Source organism: Pongo pygmaeus, chromosome 16 (genome assembly GCF_028885625.2).
Source record: "Pongo pygmaeus isolate AG05252 chromosome 16, NHGRI_mPonPyg2-v2.0_pri, whole genome shotgun sequence".
In the NCBI taxonomy this organism is placed as follows: domain Eukaryota; kingdom Metazoa; phylum Chordata; class Mammalia; order Primates; family Hominidae; genus Pongo; species Pongo pygmaeus.
In genome coordinates, this window is record NC_072389.2 from 88,085,692 (window position 1) to 88,111,514 (window position 25,823).

At 39.3% G+C, this 25,823-nt stretch overlaps 1 protein-coding gene across 5 annotated transcripts in view; it reads right to left on the bottom strand.

Moving 5' to 3' along the window:
* Nucleotides 1-1,782: 1,782 nt before the first annotated feature.
* Nucleotides 1,783-25,823, bottom strand: part of EFL1 (elongation factor like GTPase 1) — a 131,878-nt gene continuing 107,837 nt past the window's right edge. For all 5 annotated transcript variants that reach the window (XM_054451673.2, XM_063652823.1, XM_054451674.2 and 2 more), the window contains 3 exons: nt 22,912-23,870; nt 10,178-10,362; nt 1,783-2,111 (listed from right to left, as the gene is read on the bottom strand). In XM_054451673.2, the coding sequence (XP_054307648.1) occupies nt 1,923-2,111; nt 10,178-10,362; nt 22,912-23,870 (1,333 nt within the window). In that variant the 3' untranslated portion in view covers nt 1,783-1,922. The remainder of the gene's footprint in view (nt 2,112-10,177; nt 10,363-22,911; nt 23,871-25,823) is intronic.

Sequence of the window (25,823 nt, forward strand, 5' to 3'; positions counted from 1 at the left end):
CCCCTCACCCACCGACTCCAGGGATGTCTGGGTAAAGGCATTACGTTGGTGTTGCCTATGCCTGTCCCCTTAGCAGAAGGATAGCTGCCTCTGGACCTCAATGCAAAGAATTCTCCAGGAGTGAGAGCCCTGGTTTTGTGGCTTCCTCAACCTAGCCTTCCTCACTGTCTCTGAAGCCTATCTATAAATGAGCGTACAAAGCCAGCCCTCTGTAAGAACAGGAACACTCTCACTTCTACTTATGGACTGACAACATTTTGCTTGGCTTCTACTATATTCAACAAACAGAGGCTAGGGTTTGGACACGGCATTGCGCACAGTAAAAACGTAGTCTTACTATGTTGTCACAGAAGGGGACAGGGTTTCAATGACTGAGGTCTCGTCATGAATTACACAATAAGGTAGATTATTTAGATGGTAGATTGGCTCTATCCCTTGGTCTGCCTCTTTGTGGCCACTTTCCTGCTCATTATTATCTCCCTCAAACATGGAGAAGGAAGAGAGACAATCTATCAACTCGACATGTCACTTCCCCCACATTGGCACATCTGTCAGGGCCCAATAGACTGCAGAAAGAGCAACTTTTTCTCCAACTTTTTCTGCATTATGCCTCTTTTCTCTATTAAATGCAAAATTTGCTGATCTAAGTCTAAGTATACATTTTATAGCACATCTGGCAGTTTGAATGATGTTATTTACAAATGCTATAAATCGAAGTGTTAGTTTTTCCTATGTTATCAAAGTTTTCAAATAAACCAATAGATGATATAACTCTCCTAAACTAACTCATATATTATTATCTGTTGAAATTAAACAGACAGTGAATTATCCAGCCACATTTTCCCCAAAGTCTAGGCCAATTAGATTTGACCAGCTATGCCAGGGCCCTGAAGATTTAAAGATAAAATGTCTACAACTAGTATTAAAAATGACCTAGTTTATTAAGAAAACCCATTAAAGTATTTCAAAAACAAAGTCTGGTCTGATAGTTTTATGCTATGAAAAGGAATCCTTCTTTTAAGTGGCTATAAAAATTATTATGCAACATCAAAAAATATAAAATCTATTTTTGTCTGAACTGCATTTGTTCCTTAAATGAAGATCATCCTGAAGGAGGCAACTGAGATTTAGAAAAAATATTTACAATAAAGCCATAACCTCATGCACATTAGCTAAGTAAGGCTAAAAGGAAATAGCAAATAAAATTATAGAAATTTACCTTTTTTTTTTAAAAAAAGAAAAGGGTTTAGTGATAACTCCCATTAACACTGATTTAAATAGGAATGATAAAATTTATGAGCGGGTGTAAAAGCAGAAGATTTACAGGCTAACTATTGAACATGATACTGTTTTGCTAGACAACACCATAAGATGGATGAGCTGTAACAGTGACTTGGTTTAACTAAAAAGCAGCTGCTCCCTCAAGTATGCAGTCTCTCCAAACAATGTTAAATGCTCTGATTCACTGATTAAATATGAAATGTTTCCATTCCGAAATTCACACATGATGTTTATGTGGAGGATGTACTCAGAATTATGACACTGTGATGACAGGCAGAGACAGTGTGAGCCCCGGAGTGGCTGCTCAGTGCAGAGGAGACTGCCCACTGTGGGTCTGCACATCACCTCCCCACCACCAAGCGGGTAGCCCTGACCACATGTCTTACTGCTGGGGGTTATACACAGGGCAGTCATAAATCATCACTGCAATATTTATAACTTCTTGCCTTGAACCAGAACCAATTAAAAACACACTTGGAAAACATGTTCTCTAACATCCTCTTTAAAATATTTATATGGATCAACTTTATTGAAAGTGAATAAACAGAGATAATGTGGCAAAAAGAAATTTTCCCGATATTAAACCCTTGATGATACTTTTTAATTCACTATAAGGAAAAGAATCCACCAGTAGTAGGTAGCTACTTATTTTTGCTGAGTGTCCTCTGCTTTTCTGCATGCTCCACAATCTTTTCTTCCACATAAAGCCCCTTCCGCTTTCGTACCGCGTTCATGTACTTCCGGGCTTGGTTCTCAGAGTCAGCTTTCTCCCCAAAGTGCAAGTATTCCTCCTCAGTAGTTGGCACCCAGAACGGGTCACTGGGAATGATCTTGTAAAAGAAGATGACAGAATGTGCAAGGTTAGGCATTTTTAATTTCAAACCTTATTCACTGAGCTCCCCAATTCATATAGTCTTAGCTAATAAAAAAAAGTTAGGCAATGAACAGCTAAGCTTGCTAGGAAAGGTAATAAGTATGAAGAATCGGCAGGGCATGGTGGCTCACGCCTGTAGCCCTAGCACTTTGGGAGCCAAGGCAGGTGGATTGCCAGAGCTCAGAAGCTCGACATCAGCCTGGACAACATGGTGAAACCCTGTCTCTACTAAAATACAACAACAACAACAACAAAAATTAGCTGGGTGGGTCGGCATGTGCCTGTAGTCCCAGCTACTAGGGAGGCTGAGGCAGGAGAACCGCTTGAACCCAGGAGGCAGAGGTTGCAGTGAGATGAGATCATGCCACTGCACTCCAGCCTGGGTGACAGAGTGAGGCTCCAACTTAAAAAAAAAAAGTATGAAGAATCATGGGAGGTGTGAACAAATGGAAGTAGATTCAACAAAACTTGTAACACACATTATTATTCTTTGCTCATAGCACTAGTTCATAACACTAAGGAAGAAAGAAAACTATTAATTTTTCATAATATAATTTTAAAAAGCTTTCATTTTTGCTAGGATATATCTGAATGTTAATGTCTTTGCCATCAATATTTTGCCTTTGTCCTCAACCTCAACAAAGATCAACACATGTAACTACACTCTTATTATTATTACATATATTTTTTTATTTAAGAGACAGAGTTCTGCTCTGTTGCCCAGGCTGGAGTGCAATGGTGCAATCATAGCTCACTGTAGCCTCAGTCTCCTGGGCTCAAGTGATCCTCCTCCCCTGACCTCCCAAGCAGCTAGGATTACAGGTGCATGCCACCATGCCCAGCTAATTTTTAATTTTTTTTCTGGAGGTGGTGGATGCATGACATTGTGAATGGGAAAAATGCAGCAAAATGTTTATTTAAAATGTTCAAGTTTTGGGGAGGCCAAGGCAGGTGGATCATCTGAGGTCAGGAGTTTGAGACCAGCCTGACCAACATGGAGAAACCCCATCTCTACTAAAAATACAAAAAATTAGCCTGGCTTGATGGTGCATGCCTGTAATCCCAGCTACTTGGGAGGCTGAGGCAGGAGAATCTCTTGAACCCGGGAGGTGGAGGTTGCGGTGAGCCGAGATCACACCATTGCACTCCAGCCTGGGCAACAAGAGTGAAACTCTGTCTCAAAAGAAAAAAAAAAAAAGTTCAATTTTATGTTGTATGAATTTCACCTCAGCACATTATTTTTAAAAAGACAGACTTAAAGAAATTTCCCTGAATACAGAATATGGCACAGAGAGATGGAGATTAGAAAAAAAGTCTGAAAGGAAAGTCAAGAGCCATCAAGTATGTACAGGGTATATCCAACAGGAGTTCTAAAACCAAAAAAGAGAACAGGATGAGAGTCTTCAGATGGAAAAACCTCACTGAGTCTGGACCAAGATAATAAAATAATCCACCCCTTGTGACAGTGTTGAAATGCTGGAAATCTGTGGGCACCTGCATCTCCTGAGGCTCGATTCTGACCCACTAGATACTATAGAATGGGAGGTGTGAGCCACAGCTGTGCTTCTTGCTCTTGAACAAAGGTTGGAAACAAAGCAGCTGCCTGTGTCCTGGTGCTAAGGCAGGTACAGAGAAAATCAGAGAGAAAAGCCAAATCATCTAGAGAAGAACATGAATCAGACCAACGTGACGCTTCGCCTCAGCAATAGCAGTTGCCGGGACATAATGAAGTCCTTCAGAGTGCTAAGGAGCCTCAGTGTGCGCCTACACGTCTTTATCTAGTTAAATAAACCATTATCAGCGAACCAAAAAAAGCCTCTGTCGGACAGACTTTAAAACATATTACCTCTCATGGACACTCAACAAAAGAACTAGAAATATCCTTTCAAAAAAGAGTCCTGGAAGGAAAGGGCAGACAGTAGAAGTGAGAGCAGCCAGGGGGGCACAGAGGCATTATCAGCACTAGAGTAACAATTCCGGTGGGTGACAGCAAGTCTAAGGAGTGTCTTGAAGTGGGAGCCCAGTTAGAGGTTGGGCAACAAGGGGCAGAAAAGGAGACAAGGTCCAGGAATTGGGTGGGGGGGCGGGGGTGGGTAGGCAGAGTGGCAGACAGGGGTGAATGGATGGAATTTAGACGAGAAACTGCAGTGAGAAGGAGTGGGGAGGAAGCTCAGTCCTGTGGACTTGGCCATCTGAGGGGGTTCTTCTGGGTCAGAGGGTTTGTGCTATAATTTTGTGGGAACAACAGTCCTAGAGACTCATTTCTGATTCACTAGCCACTGGGCCTAGGATAGCAAGGCTCATTCCGGATCATTCACCAGCAAACAATGTCACCATGATACCAGCCAGGCTGAGTCAGTATGGGCTCAGGGCCTGGGCAGGAGGAAGGAAGGGAAGGTGGCTGCCACTCAAAACAGCCTGACTGGTCAAAAGCCACCCACCCAGGGTGAGGGTAGGTGTAGCTATGTAGAGGGAACATGACGGAGCCTGTGGTGATGGAACAGTTCTGTATCTTGATTACATAAAGCTACATATGTAATACATCTTTATAGCACTACAGACATACAAACTCCCATGAATATACAGAGCAGAAGAAAGGGAGCCTGCATCTTTGATGGTGTCCCTGAGCCATGGTACCAGCCCTACTTGCTTAAACAATTACTATTCTGGCATTATGGTTCTTGCAGCTGAAAACACTCATAATCTATCAAATGATACAGGGTTGTTGTGAAGACTGAAGAAGATACTATATGAAAGTCATATGGTAAAGCACCTGGCACATCCTAGATTTGTCTGGCTCCAAAGCCTGCCCTTTGCCATGTTTGCAGACTGCCATGAAGACTGAGTTTATCCAAACATAAATTGCACAATGGTACTAGCTAAGTCAAGTGCATATATTATAACTGGTGAAACCCGAACAAGCACTATGGGTGTATCAATGTCAATGTACTGTAAGAGATGTTAACATTAGGGGAGGAGGGGTGAATGGCACATAGGACCTCCTTGTACATATTTTTTGGTAACTTCCTATGGAAAAAAACTATTGTAATTTTTTTAACAAATTCTTTTCAAGACCCCCGGTCACAAGTTATAATTCTCTTTTGTCTGGAGGTAAAATTCTCAACATTCGTAAGAAACATAAACTGTTTTCAGAATTGGTTATTCTGCTTTGCTGGTGGGAGGACAGGGTGAGAGGGGTGGTGTCTGTTCCTCATATGCGAGGAAACAGGCAGAGAGGCTGCAATGAGCGAGAAGAACCAAGTGAGTCTGTGTGGAATCAAACCCAGAGAGTGAGGAGTCGGGGGTTGGCACTTCACTGAATCAGGAGCAGGCACTGAGGCCAGAGGGAACGTGGTGTGAGGGTTAACTGCACTGGCTCTGGAGCCAGGCAGTCTCCCTTCAATGCCAGTTCCCTACTCGCTTAGCTGTACGATCTTGGGCAACTTATTTCAAACCATTTATAGCTGGGTTCTTCTATTTGTAAGGATGGAATGTTAAAGTCCCAATATCATAGCACTGTATGAAGACATCTTCACTACTCCTGCATCTGTGTGGACAGCCTGAAGCCACTTGCCTCAACATGCCCAACAAACTCTGAGAACAGGGGAGATGGAGTAACACTCGAGTGCTCGAGGCTGGTTTTGAATTTCCTTAGTGGAGCAAAGACAAGGCTACCCTTTTATGGTTGTCCAGCTTGTGCTCTACAGAAAGGCCCCTCCAGGCCACAGAGAGGGGCTTGATATCAAACTGAAGAAAAAGGTGCTTTTTTTTTTTTCCTCACTGCCTCACCCAGAATTCATCGGCCTAGCGTGAGAATGTATTTTTCCAACTCAACAGCCTGAAGGGGATGCCATTTTCTAATCATAAGAAGGCACTCAAGTGCAAACTGTTGCCCTAGGCATTAAGGGAAAAGAAAGCCTAGAAGTAAAAAGCTCTGGGTGCTCCATTTCAATTTTTTGCCCAGTTTTCACTATGATTACTGCCGGCAGGTGGAAAATACCATGTCCAAAATAAGCTTGTTTGGTGCTATTGTAATCATTTCACCCGGTATGAACTTTAGCCCACCCCTCAGGGTAATCTCAGTAATAAGGGATGAATCTTGAGGTTATGCTGACATACATGTACAACAGCACTGGTTGGTAATATTTTTTCTTTCTGTGTCTGTTATTAGCTCCTTTTCTTCCTTTTTCATAGAAGGGTAAAACATAGAAAGAGAAATTATGAGATTGCTGACTTCAAAGGTTTCCTCATGGAAAAATGCCTGTAATTTTATTTTCTCTATTTTTTGAAGCACTTTCTCTCAAAAGCTCTTGATTGTAAATTATATGGTGTGGTAGAATACAAATGAAAAGAAGTGCCTTGGAGTGAGAAGCCATATCTCAACAACTGTGTTATTTCTAAACCTAACTATGGGGGAAAAACCAAGACAGCCAAAAAATATCAGATCAATGACATTTAATTATAATGTAGTTTTTAAGATTTCAAAGATTTGAAGCTTTTGGGAACAGGACCACGACAGGTGGCAAGGACGTGGCAGAAGGATGGTACAAAACTGGGGCAAAACTTTTCTTGAGAATATTTTTCTCTCAAGTTATTTATTTAAGAGACTTATTTTTAATAACAAGATGTAGCTAAGCCAGAAAGTAGTATGTTTTTAAAAAAGTATTACATGTGTAAGATCAATTTTAAGATTTTTTTTTTTTAATTTCTGAAGGATAAAGGAGATGGACAACCATCAAGGCTTTCAGGTAACAAAAACTGCCTATTTGGTAAAATCTTGCTGTTTTTATACTAGTTGTCCCTAAATATCCATTCTTTACCTTTCTTTGGTAATAGATATTTCAGGTAGGCATATAGCCACCTAGATTCCGAAGGTGGGGGCATACTTTTCCTATAAAGAGCCAGACAGTAAATATCTTAGACTTTGCAGGCCATATATTATTTCTATCACAGCTACTTTACTCTGCTTAACAGCAGCCATAGAAAATACATACATGATTGGGTACAGCTGTATTCTAACAAATTTTATTTATCAAAACAGACAATAGGCCATAGACCTAAAGACTACATTTCCCAGTCTCCTTCTTAGGTGGGGCCTTGTTAGATGTGGTCAGGTGACTGGTTTTGGATATTGGCATCAGGGGGAAGTGGTGTGTGCAAGATTCAGTTTGTGTCCTTAAAGGGAAGGAGTATATCTTACTCTTCCTCATCCCTATTCTTATTGGCCGGAATGCAGATGTGATGCGGGAGGTAGAACGGCCACTTTGGACAATCAGTGGGAGCTAAGTGTTGAGAAAGGCAGCAAGCCAGAATGGGCCTGGGCTTCTACCACAGTGAGCCACATTTCAGCCCTAGTCTGCCTCCTTAGACTCAAAAGAGAAATAATCTCTGCCTTATTTGAGCCACTATATTTTGGGATCCCTTTATTAGAGCAGTCTTACCTGCTTCCTAACTAACATATCTGACAACTAAGAAATGAAGGGAACTTTATACATTTTTCTAAAAAAAAAAATGCATTATAAAAATCACTTTTGAGGATAAGACTGTCAAATGATGAGATTTTAAAACAAAAAACAGAATATACGAATTCAAATGAATCATTCTTCCAATAATGATGCCATTACAACAGCTCTGAATGCCTATTTGGGATCTGCATTTACAGACAATCCCAGTGATTACTTAACCTACATCCTCTTTGTTCTGATCAAACATACTATAACCCAGTTTTATGCACAAGTGTTAATCAAGGCCATCTTCATGAGATGGATGACTTCTCATCTCTAAGATATTCAGAAGCATGACTTGTGAATTCTGAAGGCAGTTTGCAGCAACGGTAACACCAATGAAGAAAGCATTCTTCCTCTCAAGGTCATTAGGTTGAAGTGGACTGAATCTCTCTGGTTCTAAATATCATTTAGCTGTATTGCTCTGTAATCACACATCTGGTCACTAAAACCTGTGGTAGAGGATGCTGTAATGATTTTTTCATTAGAACCATCAGTAATACATTTGCACTACAGACATAGTTCCTATTTTTCAGGCATTGCCTTTTAAAACCCATCCCTTATATTTCTTACTTGGTTTGTGTTCTTATGTAAAACTTGGATGCCAAAAACCAAAACCAAAACTAAAAAGCTAGAATTTTGGATAAATGAGAAATTACTACCCACAAGCACAGGAATTAAAAAATAAATGTTTGGGGGTGTACTGTTTTCTACATAATGAAATTCAGCAATATCTCATCAGATATAAGCCAGCAAAGCCATCAAAACACCATTAAGTTTTCAGAGAAATATGCAAAAGTCAAGAAAAGATTCATAGTAAATTACTGTTAAAACCTAGAGTTTGTACTGACCAAAAAAATGTAACCTAAATCATAGCATTAACCTTGGTTCTGTCAAGCATTAAGAATGTGACTTTTTTTTTTTTTAAAAGGAAAAGCAGACACAATGGAGTGCTCTGGGCTAGCAACTTCACTTGCATCAATTTAGATGATATGAACTTGCTGAATTAAAATCAAATTTGCCCTGTCCAAAGTCAATTTTTCTAAAGTGCCACCCTTCTTTACTTCACTGATTCACTTGATTATAAATTTTGTTTTAAAAAGAAAGTTCTCCCTCAATTGTTCTCATTTTCCATTCTCTTCTAAATTTAAACTCTTCTTAAAGTGTTCTGGAAAAATGGACCCATTAGGCTAAAGAAAGTGAGAAAGATAACAGCTTAGCATTGAAGCTAAATCATGAGTTTTCCTGAAATAGAGTTTAAGGAAAAAAACCACGGATTATCTGTGTGAAGCCCCGTGCAATGAATGCCACACCGCTGAGAGCAAGCCAAAACGAATGTGGTGTAGACTCAGAGAACGAACCACAAGGAAACAATCTTCCCATCAGCAACGGCTGGTCAGCCACAATGTCAGGCACTAGGTTAGATATTTGACTTAGGGGTGAAGAAAACTCAGGGAGGGTCCATGATTTGTCCAAATAAATAGAAGAATATTTGAAACCAGGACTATCTGACTCCAAAGTCAATGCTTCTTCCATTACCTTACAAGCCTCCATGGTAAAAGGGAATAATGTGAAGTTATTTCAATTCCCTGTAAACACTATCAACAAAAACTGCTTTCTTAAAACAATCTTTCTACTTATATCCTTGAGTTTACAATTTGATTCCTGACCTTAGGCTTTTTCTTGAAAAGTAAATTGTTTTTTGCACATGCCTGCAGTTTGCTTTTACCAGCCTTTTCTCATGCGGCACCTTCTGATTGAATGTCCTGGTTAACGTCTACTTTTCCTTTACGGATATGTTCAGGATGGGTGGTCTGACCTTACCTTTGCTGCTTGTTATTATTTTTTCTCTAACTTAACAATGTGTTCACAATCTTTCCTTCTCTCCCCAGCAATGTGGATCTGTTAAGTTTTCCTTTCTGATTACAGATAAGGTTTGCCTTTTCACCTACCTTTACCTACACTGACAATGAGGGGTTCTGAGTAGCCATTTCATTCCATTCTCATTCCACAACACCTGAAAGCCACAGAAACCTTGAATCTCCATAATGGGGACTGAAGAATATACCATACATAATAATTTAAAGCTACCCCTTGCAAGAAGTGTAACTGTTCCCCTCTAAATACTGGAGATATTTTTTTTCCCCTAGAAGAAAATATTCTTAAAATTTCACATTCAAAAGGTCTGTGATTTTGTTTTAAAAGTCTAAAATATATATTTGGATGAAAAAAGGATTAAATTTTCAGCATCGTAAATTTTATATTGAATAAAAGAAACAAATGACAGAGAGTGTGTGTGTGTGTGTATGTGTGTGTGTGTTTATTATAAACCACAGATGATCTCAGGCTCATTCAATCTGGATGAAAAACCCATTTGCTTTCTCCTGTCCATTTGACTGAGTTGAGCCATAGGAAGGCCAAATGGCATGATCTGTGTTGTTTGCTACTCTTGGCCTCCTCTGTAGGGAATGTATCCACAGATGAGAAGGAAGGAATGAATGGGAACTTGGATTTTTACCTCCCAATGGCTGAATACTAGTTGCGGGCTGGCCAGGCCACTTGTCCTCTTCCTGATTTCATCAGCAAAACCAAAGCTTTCAGCAACAGGCAGCACAGCCTTGATGATGAACATGTCTGTCCCTTCTTTCATTTCTTCTTGAAGTACTCGACCTTCTCTCTTTGACAAGACAGCATAGACTCGACCTGTAAAACCATAAATCTTTTAAAATCATGGATCAGTCATATGGCTTGAGCCACACCAAAACATGATTACCCATATACTCTGTAACAATCCACAAATGATTAAATTTGTTCTCAATAATGTTGGTTTACAAAAGCAAGGAACACTTTTTAAGTGTTTATTTAAAAAGCATGAGATTTATAGAAAAATGAGAAACAAAAAATAATAAAAAATTAAATCACCCCAAACTACACTGCTCATAGACAAACTCCACAAAACAGCAAGAGAAGATTTGTAAAAGGACCTTTCAATGCAGTTTCACCTACGAGCTATCTTTGGGTCTGAAATCCAATGAGACGAGTGTGGCTGGGCTTCGTAAATATTAAAATATTTTAATAATTTTGAGACCTTATTGACATGGCAATGATAATTAAGATGGCATAGGCTATTTGGGCTTAGTAGGCAAGCAACTGGCATTTTTATACCAAAAATTAAAACCACACACATAAATATTTGCTCATAGTTTTCTTAAACTGGTAATATTTAAGTGGCATGAGTATTAAGTGTTTTATTCCCCTGAAAACTGATAGGTTTGGAATCTTTAAGGTCTGGTAAGAATTTCTAGTGCCACAGCACAAGAATTCCACTAGCAAATTCTCTTGGATGACTCTTTCAATTCGTCTTTAGGCACAGTTCTGCCTCACACTCAGGAGGGAAACATCTTCCCCTCTGACTGGTGTTCTGTATGAGTGTCTCTGGGTATGCAATGTATCCTTTCAACTAGTAAGGAGAACAGACCCTGTAAAGAATAGAGATACATTGAAAATCACAGACAATCATGAAGGACTTGCTGTAACCAGCAGATACTCTCTTTAAAGCCTTCTCTTTCACCTGCTGCCTAAAAAATAATTTTAGTTACATAAGTGATCCATTGCATATATTATCCTTAAACATTTACAACATTGCTGCTAAGCAGGGCTAAAGTATCCTTTGACCACCATTGAGTCCTGGACCCTTCTCTCCTAACTGCCAAGGTGATGAGTCTGGAGTGTCTACTACCCACTTACCTTTATTTATTTATTTTTTAAACTAGAAACTGAGGACACAAAGCCAAAATGTCTGACTTCCAAACTTTTCTCTCTGATTCAGATTTCCCCCTAGTGGCGGTTATTAGGAAGGGTAATAGGAAACAAATGGCAGAAAATCTATTGTGTCACAAGGCCTCAAGGAAAAAACCTAAACTAAAATCTCTGATGAGCCTTCACCATGTTTAGTTTTAGCTTAAAAACAAACAAATTAACACTCCATTTGTAATGAAAGGCACCCCCTTTCCTCTTGTCTACTTCCCCAGCTAGCTACTACGTTCTCTCCTTCCTTGCTTCCTCACGTCTCTTAAACAGGTAGCTTCTCATTTCTCACTATGTGCTCTTTTTTTAACATCTAGCTCTCCTGGTTGCTTCAGGAAACTGCTTCCTTGAAATTTCACAATAATTATCATATTCCTAACCTAAATGTTTTTTTTTTCCCAATTTTCATTCTCTGTGATTTCTCTGTGGTATTTGAAGCTACTGATTAATATCAACTCTGTCAACTGTCTCCAGTCTTAGTATTATTCTCCATACACTCCTGGCCTTCTGACCGTCATTCTCTTTATTTCAGTATCTCCTGAACTTCTTCTTATGAGTATTCTTTGAGGCTTCATACTCTTTGAACAAACTCTCCACTCAGCGTGCCAACTAATTTATAATTTGTGTGGTTTAAACTAACTAATTTTATGCTTGGGACTCCTAAGGCCATCAAGCCAGGCCTCTCCTTGGATCTCCAATACCACTTTACAATGGATGCCAGGGCACCTCTGTGGTGGAAGCCAACTTCCTTTTAAATTTAACACGTCTAACAATATATTATCTACTTCAAAAGGCAACTCCATTCTCCCCATTCCAACTATTTCCCCCTGTCATTCATACCAGAAACCTCATAGTTACAGAATCACACAACAGTGGGGTAGAAGGAAACTTGAGGGTCAAGAAGTTCTACCAAAGTAGCTGTTCAAGCTCTCCTTGTATACTCTAAAACTCATTTTCTCCCAGGGTAGCCCATTCCATCTTTGGATAACTGTAAAACAGCTGACAATTCTTGAGTCCCAAGTATGTTCCCCTGAAGTTTCTGACCATCAGTCCTAGTTTTTATCACATGGAACAAGTTTAATCCCTCTCCCACAAATTACCCTGTAAGCTACTCAAAGACAGCTATCTCATGTTCACTTTTCCAGGCCAATCTTGCTGTGACGAGACCTGTATTTCCTGTTTTATCGTGGCCACTCTCCTACTTGAACTACTATGATTTATTTACATACCTCTTGGTATTTGGTACCCGGAAATGAAAACAATACTTCAAGTATAGTCTGAAAAGCTCCCAAAACAGCAGAATGATTATTATTTTCATTAGTGATCCCTTTTAGTTATATATTATCTGTCTGAGATATATAGAAAAGAAGTCTTACCATAACACCTAACATGTGTGAACTAGTAATCTTTACTCCCCTATCTCATTCGAAGAAATGTTTTAAGGGCCAGGAGAGCAGTGGCTCACGCCTATAATCCCAGCACTCTGGGAGGCCGAGGCAGGTGGATCACTTGAGGTCAGGAGTTCGAGACCAGCCTGGCCAATATGGTCTCCACATTGCCACTAACACTACAAAAATTAGTTGGGCATGGTGGTGCGTGCCTGTAGTCCCAACTACTCCAGAGGCTGAGGCAGGAGAATTTGGGAGGTGGAGATTGCAGTGAGCTGAGATCGTGCCACTGCACTCCAACCTGGGCAATAGAGTGAGACTCGGTCACCAAAAAAAAAACGTTTGAAGGTAGTTTATGGAAGTAAATACAAAACAATAAAACAATAGGGGTAAAAAAGAATGAGGAAAGTGGGGCAAACAGACCACAAATAAGGGACCAGTGGGGACAAGCTGCCTGACTGCTGCTGCATGGGTCATGCCAGCAGGCTTAGATCAATAATTGTAATTGAAACTGAATATAGTTAACATGTAATTTTGATCCATTCAATTTTAATTCCATGAAAACTATATCTTGATACTGGGGCACAGTGATGGATCACCAAGCACAGGAAAATACTATTATAAAACCTTCCAAACACACTTGGTTCTCATGATAGGTGTGTCCAATGCTTGGATGCATTCAAAGACCCTAAATGTGCCATTGTCATCACTGAGAAATTAACATAGCCATATCAAAAAGAATTTCTGATCATGGGGCCCTTGACTGCAAATACTTTCATACCCTTTCCACTGGATATCTGTTCCATCATGATCACTCGTTTGTTCAGTCACTTAAATAAAGATCAGAGTTGGTTGAGTACAGCGGCTCATCACTGTAATACTAGCACTTTGGGAGGCAGACGTGGGAGGAACGCTTGAGACCAGCCTAGGTAACAAAACAAGACCCTGTCTCCAAAAAAATTTAAAAATTAGCCAGGTGTAGTGGTGTGCACCTGCAGTCCTAGCTACTTGGGGGACTAAGGCAGGAGGATCATCTGAGCTCAGGAGTTGGAGGCTGCAGTGGACTATGATTGTGCCACTGTACTCCAGCCTGGGTGACTGGGCAGGACCCTGTGGGAGGGAGGGATGGAGGCGGGAAGGAAGTGAAAGAAGGAGGTACCACAGTACCCTATTGTATGAAAGGAACCAGGGAAGAGGAATTCATCAAGGAAAAAACCAGCAACAAAAAGGTTAATCAATTAAAACAGTTTTGATCACTGCTCAACTGTTAATGACTACACTATAAATATCTCAGCCTGTATTCAAGGCAGTAACCCACCCCTTCAGCTTCTCTAACTGCCAGACTCTAGAGTACACAGGGCACAGCCTCTGTGCTCCAAGCCAAGGTACATCACTCACTGTCCACAGGCAGAACCATTTGAGGTTTTGCCAACTCTGAGCTCACAGTTTCTTCAACCTAGAATACTCTTAGTCCAACCCTATATTCAAATCCTTCTCATCATTCAAGGCCCATTCAAAAATTACTTGTTCCATGAAGTCTTCTTTAATACCCAAGCTCAAAAAAGTCTCTTTACCATTTGGGTGAATATTATCTGTTCTTTTATGGCCTTATGGATTCTCATATGTACATTTTCTTCTTCCATAATATTAAGATTAACCTGTACATTCTACAATCTTGAAAGCTAGAAGTTTGGTGATTAAAGGTATGCTGTTTTTTCAGAATTTAGGAAAGGGAGTAGTTGTCCACAGCAATGTTTTCTTTAACAGTAAACAATCAGGAAACAATGCAAATTTCCAATTTCAGAATGACAGTTAAGTAAACTATATCATATCCTATTGCTAAGATTACATGTAGAGGTTAAAATGAAAATTATGAATTCTAAGTAGCCAAATGAAAGCATGCCTATAAAATAAATAATAAACCTAAAAAGCAAAATATTACATTATTTCTATCATAAGGTTACAGCTATGCAAAATGTACTATTATGGACAAGGCTTGTAAAAGAAAATGGGAAATAAAGTTGGATTCCAAGGAGAAAGAGCGTTCTTTCACCTGTGATTTGTTATTGTTGGTAACACTTATGCAATAACTTTAATTAAAAACACACACACAAATAAATTAGTAGGTACTTATTCTTATACACCAGGTCACACTAACCTCTTCCTTTTGTCACAGAGCTATAAGACTGCTGAAGCAGGCCAACGTGGTTGACAGGATACAGATGGGCTTCAATCAAATAGGAGACAAAGCATGCTGCAGACACAGTGGGGAACGTAGGCTGGTTGCTACTATATAGATAGATCAGCTACAAGTTTATAGGTAATTGATGTTAACAGGTCAAACCCACCGTGGAAAGTTGTCCTTAGTGAGTCTGCTAGCACCTCTTACTATTATAATCAGTGACTTAAAAAAGAAGGCACAACGATCAAATCCAAAGTTGACATGAAGTTGGCTGGAAACAAATACTGTGACACAGTCAAGATAACTGGGCAAGGACCCCAATTTTTTTCATTTTTTAGATAGAGGGTCTTGTTATGTTCCCACAGCTAGATTTGAATTCCTGGGCTCAAGCGATCTCCTGCCTCAGCCGTGCAGCTGGGACTATAGGCATACGCTAGCATGCCTGGCTAGGACTTGAAATGCAAATTGTGTTAAACCAACCAAGTGTCCAGGATTTGAGAGGTCAAGCTGTTGGAGACCAGCCTGGGCAACATGGTGAGACTCCGTCTCCACAAACATTAAAAAGTTAGCAGGGCATGGTGGCATGCCTGTGGTTCCTGGAGGCTGAGGTGGGAGGAGCGCTTTGAGCCTGGGAGGTTGAGGCTGTGGCAGTGAGTCATGTTTGCGCCACTGTACTCCAGCCTGGGTGACAGAGTGAGACCCTGTCTCCAAAACAAAAAAAAATAAATAAAAGGAAGGTCATGCTGAACAGCAGTTCCTATAAAACCAACTAGAAATGAGTTTACTTTAGGCTTAATAGTAGTCTTCAATGTGCTATGGTACAAAGAAAGCCAACTTAATACTAAGTTGCTGAATACAAAATTATTCCATCAATCAAAGCCCATTTCAAAGTACCATGACTTTCAAGAGACCTACTGTTTCAAATTTTGCTAATCCCAATTTCTCATAAAGCTTCCCTAGAAAACCATGTTTGTGCACTAAATAATATTGTATTTTACTTTCTAATTATTTTATATAATTAAGCTTTGTCACCTTAAGTTATGTCTCAAAGCAGGAATCATGTTTAACACAGTATTGGCACATGCAGCTCATTAAAGCTTTGTTGAATTGAATTACAAAATGCTGAGGAAATGTAAAAAGAACCCTAAGTATAGAATAAGAAAAGGTTTAAAGGCCAGGTGGGTGGCTCATGCCTGTAATCACGGCACTTTGGGAGGCCGAGGAGGGAGGATCATGAGGTCAGGAGATGGAGACCATCCTGGCCAACATGGTGAAACCCTGTCTCTACTAAAAATACAAAAATTAGCTGGGCGTGGTGGTGCGCACCTGTAGTCTCAGCTACTCTGGAGGTTAAGGCAGGAGAACTGCTTGAATCCGGGAGGCAGAGGTTGCAGTGAGCCAGGATCGTGCCACTGTACTCCAGCTGGGTGACAGAACAAGACTCCATCTCAAAAAAGAAAAAAAAAAAAAAAAAGGAAACAGCGAGGCCGGGCACGGTGGCTCACGCCTGTAATACCAGCACTTTGGGAGGCCAAGGCGGGTGGATAACTTGAGGTTGGGAGTTTGAAACCAGCCTGACCAACATGGAGAAACCCCATCTCTACTAAAAATATAAAATTAGCCGGGCGTGGTGGCACATGCCTGTAATCCCAGCTACTAGGAAGGGTGAGGCAGGAGAATAGCTTGAACCGGGAAGGCGGAGGTTGTGGTGTGCCGAGATCGCACCGTTGCACTCCAGCCCGGGCAACAAGAGCGAAACTCTGTCTCAAAAGAAAAAAAAAAAGTAAAGTGACACTTATTAAGAATGTTTCTGATACATTAAAGTACATGTGTTCCAACAATATTGGCATTTATTCCTATGTGTAAAAATAAAAGATTAAAACTATCTCATATACTCCATAAATATACCTACTACATACCTATAAAAATTAAAATTATTTTAAAATAAAAATTTAATAAATAAAAGGAATAACTAAAATAATCACAGCTGTAATTAAAACTCTTAACGAGGCTGGGCACGGTGGCTCATGCCTGTAATCCCAGCACCTTGGGAGGCCGAGGTGGGTGGATTACCTGAGGTCAGGAGTTCAAGACCAGCCTGGCCAACAAGGTGAAACCCCCATCTCTACTAAAAATACAAAAAAAAGCTGGGCGTGGTGGCGGGTGCCTGTAATCCCAGCTACTTGGGAGGCTGAGCCAGGAGAATTGCTTGAACCCTGGGGGGGCAGAGGTTGCAGTGAGCCAAGATCACGCCATTGCTCTCCCGCCTGGGCAACAAGAGCAAAACTCCATCTCAAAAAACCAAAAAAAAAACCCAAAAAACTCTTAACTAGTACTGTCTAACAAAAAGAAATATTTTTAAAATGTGAGGTTATTACCAAAGATTTTTTAAAAATGAAGAGCAAAAAAAAAGATTAACAGATTAGAAGGAAAAAATACAAAAAGAATTCAATGACAAGCAGGTAAAACCTCAGAAATAATCAAGCTCATTACAGGGAAATTTCATGAGTAAAAAATGATAATAAACCACATCTTTAGAAAAGTGGATTTTAAAAGTATAGAAGGACATTTTCCTGAAATTATTTCCCCAGATAAAATGATTTTGAGATTATTTTCCTACAAAATTTCCCATTTTGACCATATGCAAGTCTATCCATTTATAGAAGGATTTCTTGTTTTAATAATCTATGTAGAAAAAACTAAGTTTTAAAAAAAGACTAAGGAAATTCATTTTGCTAAATAAAAAAGAACTGAAATCAACTTGTGCCAATTCTTGGAGAATCAAAACAACAGTCAGCAAAGTCTGAAGTCTTCTCAGAAGATCTCTAAATATCCAGACAGGAAGCAAAAGGCCTTAGGAACACAGAAGTTCTTTTCATTTCTTTCCAATTGAAGGTGTTGACTTAGAAAGAAAAAGGAAAACACAAGTGAACAGCTGACTGCATTGATAGACCCTGGACACTAGAAATTGGTTATCAATATAAAAGAGTCCCTCAAAAGCAAAGAGAAAACAGGCTTCAGAGGAGATTCTCCAGTCTAAGCAAGAAGACTTCAAATCAATTCGAGAAAAAAAAAAAAAAAAAGCCAGATTGACTCTAAATGTAACTTAACTTTTAAGGCAGTGGATGTGGTAGTTGGTTGGTCTCAGGGGCAAAGTATTAAGAAAGTTGACCAGCGGCAATGGTAGAGACTGCATACCAACCCACATACACACAGTTGCCGCACAGAGGGTAAATACATGGGGCTTCATAGAGAGCAGTGAGGCCCAATACAGTAACATTTGTACCTGAGTGAGGCAAGTCAAAATGATCCTTTGCTCCAGAGAGAGAGGGTGACAAAGAACCCTGAGGGTTAAAATATATATTTCTTCCTGGAAAGTGGCAGAACTGACTCTGATGGCCAGGTGGGGAGTGCCAGGATAAAAATATAAGGATAGGATGACAAATGATATTTTGAGGTATTATCTTAGGGTGGCCTGGTCACATGCTGTGTCCAGGTGGTGATTTCCTAATAGAAATGAGAAAATGAACACAGAGGGGTGACTCAACACTCTGCTAGGAATTCAGTCTGATAAACACCAACAGCTGATTCTGGCTTCATGTGTTGTGCTGAAAATTCATCTTCTCAGAAAACAAAGGACAAATGCCACTCCAAATGAATAATGTAGAAGAGATGGCAATCTGGGGAGAAAACAGGTGTTCCCATTATTTTGGGAGGAAATACATGTTCCCATTATCTTTAAAGAAAGGATAGACATAGACCTATGCGGGCCCTGGACTTCAGAAAGGATCATTTTGGCCAGGTGTGGTGGCTCACGCCTGTAATCCCAGCACTTTGGGAGGCCGAGGTGGGCGGATCACTTGAGGCCAGGAGTTTGAGAGCAGCCTGGCCAAAACAGCAAAACCCCATCTCTACTAAAAATAACAACAACAAAAAAAAATTAGCTGGGCGTGGTGGCACACGCCTGTAATCCCAGCTACTTGGGAGGCTGAGTCAGGAGAATTGCTTGAACCTGGGAGAAGAAGGCTGCAGTGAGCTGAGATTGTGCCACTGCAGTCCAGCTGGGGCAATAGAGGGGGAAAAAAAAAAAGGAAAGATCGTTTCAAACACATAGAGGGACAGGAAAAAAAATACAACTAACACACACCATAGGTTCTAGGATAACAGACCCTAAAATAAAATTCCTTTGCAGAGTAATAAGAGTCTAAAATAAATCAATCATGAATGATCTCCATGACAGAAAAAGGAAGAAAGCCCCTCCTCAACCCCTATTTTAAGAGGACATGCACAGTAGAAGAAGAGGACACCAACTCAGGTGGATCAGTAGCATGTCCGAGATGCTCAAAATCAGAACAAGCTGAGTGTATGTACCAAAGTAAAAGAGCTAAAGATAGTGCAAAGAGCTTTTTCCAATACTGGTTGAATATCTCTTCTCCAAGATGAGTGGGACCAGAAGTGTTTTACATTTTTTATTTTTTTAGATTTTGGCATATTTTATTATATACTGTTTGAGCATCTCAAATTAAAAAATAAAGGCTGGGCACGGTGGCTCACGCCTGTAATTCCAGCACTTTGGGAGGCTGAGGCGGGTGGATCACGAGGTCAGGAGTTCGAGACCAACCTGGCCAACACAGTGAAATGCCGTCTCTACTAAAAATACAAAAATTAGCCAGGTGTGGTGGCATGCGCCTGTAGTCCCAGCTATTCGGAAGGCTGAGGTGGGAGAATTGCTTGAACCCAGGAGGTGGAGGTTGCAGTGAGCTGAGACCATGCCATTGCACTCCAGCCTAGGTGACAGAGTGAGAATCCATCTCAAAAAAAAAAAAAAAAAAAGTTTCAAATTTTAGATGATTTGGGATTTTGGATTTTCAGATTTGGGATACTCAACCTATACTTTCAAAATAAGGAGACATGTCTTGTCTACAACTTACAGAAACTAGTATCATGTTACAGGGGATAGCAAGAAAATAGGGGTTCACAATACATATGTTACCTATCATTCTCTTCAGTGAGGAGACTGGTGAACAAACTATAGCAAGTGGAACAAGTTGAAGTGGGAGAACACTGAAGTTCAGGGTAGCTCAGAAGTTGATGACTAAGTGCTTGGCCTTCTTAAATGAGTTCAAGTCTCCAGGACCAGAATTATATCTCACTATGTTAAGAGAATTTGCCCTTTTGAGAAATTATGAATAGTAAGGTAGGTGCCAGACTACAGGCAAAAGGTAAATAATGACTAAACTTTTTGAGGATATAAACACTGGGTTCCATAAATTGCAGACTAGAAAGCCATATGCTAATTTTCTGTAGAATTTTAAGGAAACATTATAGGCATTTGTACATGTTTATACAAGTATGAGGTAAATCTTGGGAGACAACATGGACTTTCTAATACAAAATACTAACCTAAGCTTTTTTTTTTCTAACATGATTGGTAAGCTGATAATTGGGGGACTGTTATAGATGTAAAGGACCTTAACTTCATCAAGACATTTGATTTTCTACCTGTTGAGTTTTATTTCTCATCAGACAAGGACACATGAAAAAAATGAATAAGAAATCAATGTGTTAAGATGGTGGTGATGTGACTTCTTTTTCTTGCCATTAAAATTTTTCTCCTGTTTACTGTTGTAATGCTAATTATGTTATATAACTTAAGAAAAAAATTAAGTGTATAGACTCAGTACTCATACATAAATAAATATAGGAGTTCATACAACTACATAATTTCTAGAGTCTAAGTCAATTACCAAAAATTTGGATTCTGCTTTTTGGGGAACAGAGTGGGAAAACATAACTTTAAAAAAAAAAAAAAAAAAAGAAATAGGGTTGATCTTGACTTCTCATATGAATTAATGAGAAGATGTAATTGCTAAATTTCATTAAAAGAAGAATGTTATATTTCATGTAGGAGGTAACAGTGTAGACACAGACATGTTCTCTACTGGTTGGAGGGTATGTGAGGTGCTGTGTTCAAATACAGTTGCTTTAAGAGGGATGCTGACCAAATAAATTATGTCCAAAAGACAGCAACTGAAGTGGTGAAAGGATACAGAAATCCTAACAGAAAAACAGGTGAAGGATTTGGAGTTTTTCTTCTGGATATAAAACTAGAAAACTAATGATTTCCTTCAAATACATAAAAGAGTTGTTGCATGGAAGAGAGACGAATGGTGGTACGGATGATTGGAAATTAGCAGGTGACAGACATTTTGCTCAATATAGAAAAAAACACCATTAAATCACGAAGCTGGCTGTGCACTGCCCATCAACAGAAGTATTCAAATAGTGGTGGTATAAGCATTTGTCAGGGCAGGAGAGGCTGGAGAAAGGCTCTTAGGTCTTCTTCAAAGATTTGAGGGATTAAGATTTGATTTTAACTCTTACTTCCGCCTTCTTAAATTAAGAAAGTTCTCAGTGAAAATGAAAAATAGCATCTGAGAATAGTCTAGATTGGTGTTTCCCAAACAAATCTACAAATTCCATGGCTGTTAATAGGCATGCTATATTCAAATAAGGTTGAGAAGCACTGTATATGACATGCTGTATTTAGAGATTTGATTCACAATGCATACTGGCCTTAACCCAGCTATTTTTCAAATGCTGCTAATGACGCTCAGTCTCACAAAAACCTTAATGTGATGGAAGCCTAAATTTCTTTTGAAAAAAAAAAAAAAAAGCTTAGATTTCTGCTTTCAGGAATTAATCAGCAAAAGAACCTTCCTAAAAAGAATGTAATTAACCACATATTGACTCAAAGGGCCTCAGGGTTAGAGGAAACTTAATAATTTGGCCAATTCTCTCATCCAGGGCTCAATCCTCCTTTATATTCTCTTCACTACTGAAACAGTTCCATGATCTCGAGAGAATAAGATAACTACTGTGTGCCAGGTGCTGTTCTGGGCACTGTATTTTAAAAAATTGTGTTATTTTAATCTTCACAATCTGTATGAATTATTATCCCCTTTCTTTACCTATGTAAAGAAACTAAGTCTCAGTGAACTAATACCAGTCAAAAGTCCAAAGAGCTACTAAGTGCCAGGGCTCCATGTCTCCTGGGATCTTAAAGGTTGCTTCTCCCAAAGAGAGAAAAATCAGGAATAGGATTTGATATAATGGTTAGCAGTGAATAAAGCCCCAAATAATTTTCTTTCTCAGAAAGAACCCAGAATTCACAAAAGCCCTTTTGTGTTATGAGTACAAGAATGTTGCCTTATTCTTTGATCATTTTCAGAACAACTTTGGTTACCCAGACTGATATGCTTATTTGCTTGAGATAAAATATGGCACAGGTTTGGATGGTAACACATATGAGCAGTTTAAAGTTCATTTAGCAGACCTCTCATTACAGAAAGGATTCTATCTGTTGCAAAAGAAAAGATCTTTAGTAGTCATGTTTTTCCCCTCTCAACATTTTAATACTTAAGATATCTGGCTTTCAAAGATCTTTGTTAGTAAATCAGAAGATGGTATAGCTTCTGCAAAACATACTAAACGAGTTTAAGATTTTTGGGTCTGCCGGGTGCGGTGGCTCACGCCTGTAATCCCAGCACTTTGGGAGGCCAAAGTGGGTGGATCACTTGAACTCAGGAGTTCGAGACCAACCTGGGCAACTTTGAGAAACTCAGTCTCTACAAAACACACAAAAAAACTTAGCTGCACACGGTGGTGTGTGCCTGTAGTCACAACTACTTGAGAGGCTGAGGTGAGAGGATTGCTTGAGCCTGGTAGGCAGAGGTTGCAGTGAGCTGAGATTGTGCCACTGCACTCCAGCTGGGGCGACAGAATGAGACCCTGTCTCAAAAACAAGATTTTGAGTCTAGGAGACTCCACTGTTATTCAGGGCATTTCTCACTATCTCTATCTTTTCTTCCTTACCGAGAACATCACCAGTGGCCATGATGTCACATGTGTACATAGCTGCCATGAGGCGCTGAGGTTTCACTTGCAGTGCATAGCGACATGCTTCTTTCATGGTGGCAATTAGCTGTCCTGAGAAAGGTCCATAGCAGTCAGTGAGTGGAGATTCTCCTTTCTGGGATGTCCTCTTCTCAAAGGCCTCAGAGCAGCCATCTTGTAGCTTTTGGTTTTCATTTCCACCAGAACAGGTTTCATTTTCCTCCTGTCCCTCTTTTGCCAGATCACTTGCTCCTTGTTCCTCAAATTTACTTAGGTCCCATTTTTCCAGAACAAAACAGACACCCATGAGAGGCTCCTCACACATGGGGCCAGAGAGGGTTGCTAGTTGGAAGCCACTCACAATGCTATTGCCCAAATCTCGGTATCTACTGGCTTCTTTTGAAGCTTTGTCAGCTGGACCTGTCCATACTGAGTTCTGAAAATCTTCACTTTTATTGACTAGTATATTGGGCCCACATTTCCTTGGGCCAAATGACCAGATTTGGTCAACAATGTTCCTCCATCTTCTCCCTGTTAGGTGTTGCTCTAGTTTTCCTTTGAATTCCCAAATTTTCTCTTGGGTCTTCTGATGAATCATGTGAGTATTTTCGCCCTCGTTCAAAGAGGATGTCAACTGCTCCATAGAACGAATCAAATCACTATTTTCCTCCAGAATCTGGGTGACTTCTTCTGGAAGGGGCATGGCTCGAACACTGAGCGTGGCAAGTTTATTGGGAGTTGTTATAGTGATTAGCCCGTCAGAGTCAACTTGGATTCCTTCAGGGATTTTGCTTTGATCTTCTTTCATTTGGTGTATGACTGCAACTTTTTGCTGTTTGCCTATTTCTTCATTGACCATGTCAACTTTTGGGGGTTTTGTGATTGTTTCTCTGAATGGAATAATGGGTTCAGATACACTGATATGAATCTTTGCAAACCTACAGACAAATTCAAGAGAAATAACAGAAGGTTAAAATCAAAATAGCATCAAAGCTCCTGTGTAGAAATTACTACACAGTGGAGATTCTGTAAAAACATAGGAACATAAAAATTATCTTACTATGAAAGATCTGCAATTTACATTATATCACAATTCAAAAACTGCTTTCTTTCTGATTGAAAAGACTACTTCTAATGGGAATATACCTCCAGGGAAATCCTTGCATGTACTGGAATTTCACTCTTTTTTTTCATTTTCAAGATATATAAACCACCCATTTAGATAAGAATGTTTTGAACAGAAAATAAATGTTTTAATATATGAAATATGAATGCTTTAAAACAGTATTTGCCCATCTAAGAGTGTGGAGAAGAAAAGCTCAATGATTAAAACTCTAAATAGACATAGAATCACAGAACCTCAGGATAGCTAGTCAAATCTTCACAATGTATTTGGCTTTGATAATGAGGCTTATAGCAAGGCTAGCATGATCCATGAGTTTGTCTAGAGCAGCACTTTCCAAAAGAACTTTCTGCAATGGTGGAAATGTTCTATATGTTTACTGTGATTGCTGAGCCCTTGAAATGTGGCTACTACAGCTGAATAAATTTTTAATTTTATTTAAATTTAAATAGACACATATAGCTACTAAGCATTTGAAATGTGGCTAGTAAAACTGAGGAATTAAATTTTTAATTGCATTTGATTTTAAACAGCTGCATGTGGGTAGAAGCTACTCTTCTGGACATCATAGGTCTTGAGCCCCAGTCTGCCACCAAGTTCAGAAAGCCCCTTTTCCCACATAATATCAAGTTTGATATTGTTGTATATTGTATATTTACAATCTTTTTGTATATTCACAGGATATACAACAAGATGGACCTGACATTGTATGTTTTTAAAACTACTTTGATATTCAAACCTGACAAAGACAGTATACATACACAAAACTGTAGTTCAATCTTACCTAAGAATTCAGATATAAAATCTAAGATAAAATAACAAAAACTATGGATATGCAGGTATGTGCACTAAAAAAAAACTTATTATGTATGAGGCACTGTGTTAAGTGTTTTACATGTAGTATTTCTTTAGTAGGCACTAGTACTATCTAATTTTGTAGAAGAGAAAACCAGATAAGAAAAATTAAGTAACTTCTCCAAATAGTCTGTAAATGGAGAAGCTAGGATTCAAATTTAGGTCTGACTTCAGAATTCACACTCTCAGTCATTATGCTATACTGAAAAATGAAGTTACTCAGTACATTAAAGGAATAATTTACTACAACACTACGAAGTTTGTATTATAGGTTATATGAAAATTAATTTGTATTAGATCTGTTAAAATAATATATTAAAAATGTCAAATAATCTATGTAGCCACTTTTAAATACACTAAATTGGCATTCAATAAGATTCAATACCTATTCTTGATTTTAAGAAAAAATCCACTTAAAAATCTTAGGAATAGGAAAATATTTCTAAAATTATCATTACATAGAGAAAAATATGCTCATATACTTAGAACACTCAAGAAAATCAACTACAAAGCTACTGAAACTATGAGAGAGAACACATCTACGACACTGCCCTCTTATTCCTGTAACATAGTTAAAAGAGCTATGAGCCACTTTAGTCCTTCTAATTTCTGAGGCTCCCAAGAAGTCTCCTGTAGTAATCATTTATATGATTAATTAAAACCACTCCAAGCTGTGGAAGGAAGTGTGTGATGGTTGCCACACTTACAAAGCACCTCAGGACCAAAGGTTCTTTAAGTCCTAGCAATGCAGAGCCTGTGTTTACACTAAAAAAGGTGCGGTAGGCTCAGGCTACATCGTGGCAATTTCCTGTGGCTTCCTGCTCTGATTATTACTACCTTGAGATCTGGATGCTAAGAATTCTGACAGTTTCTCTGGCCTGGAGACAACAGATAGTCTCCTTGTCTCCCATTC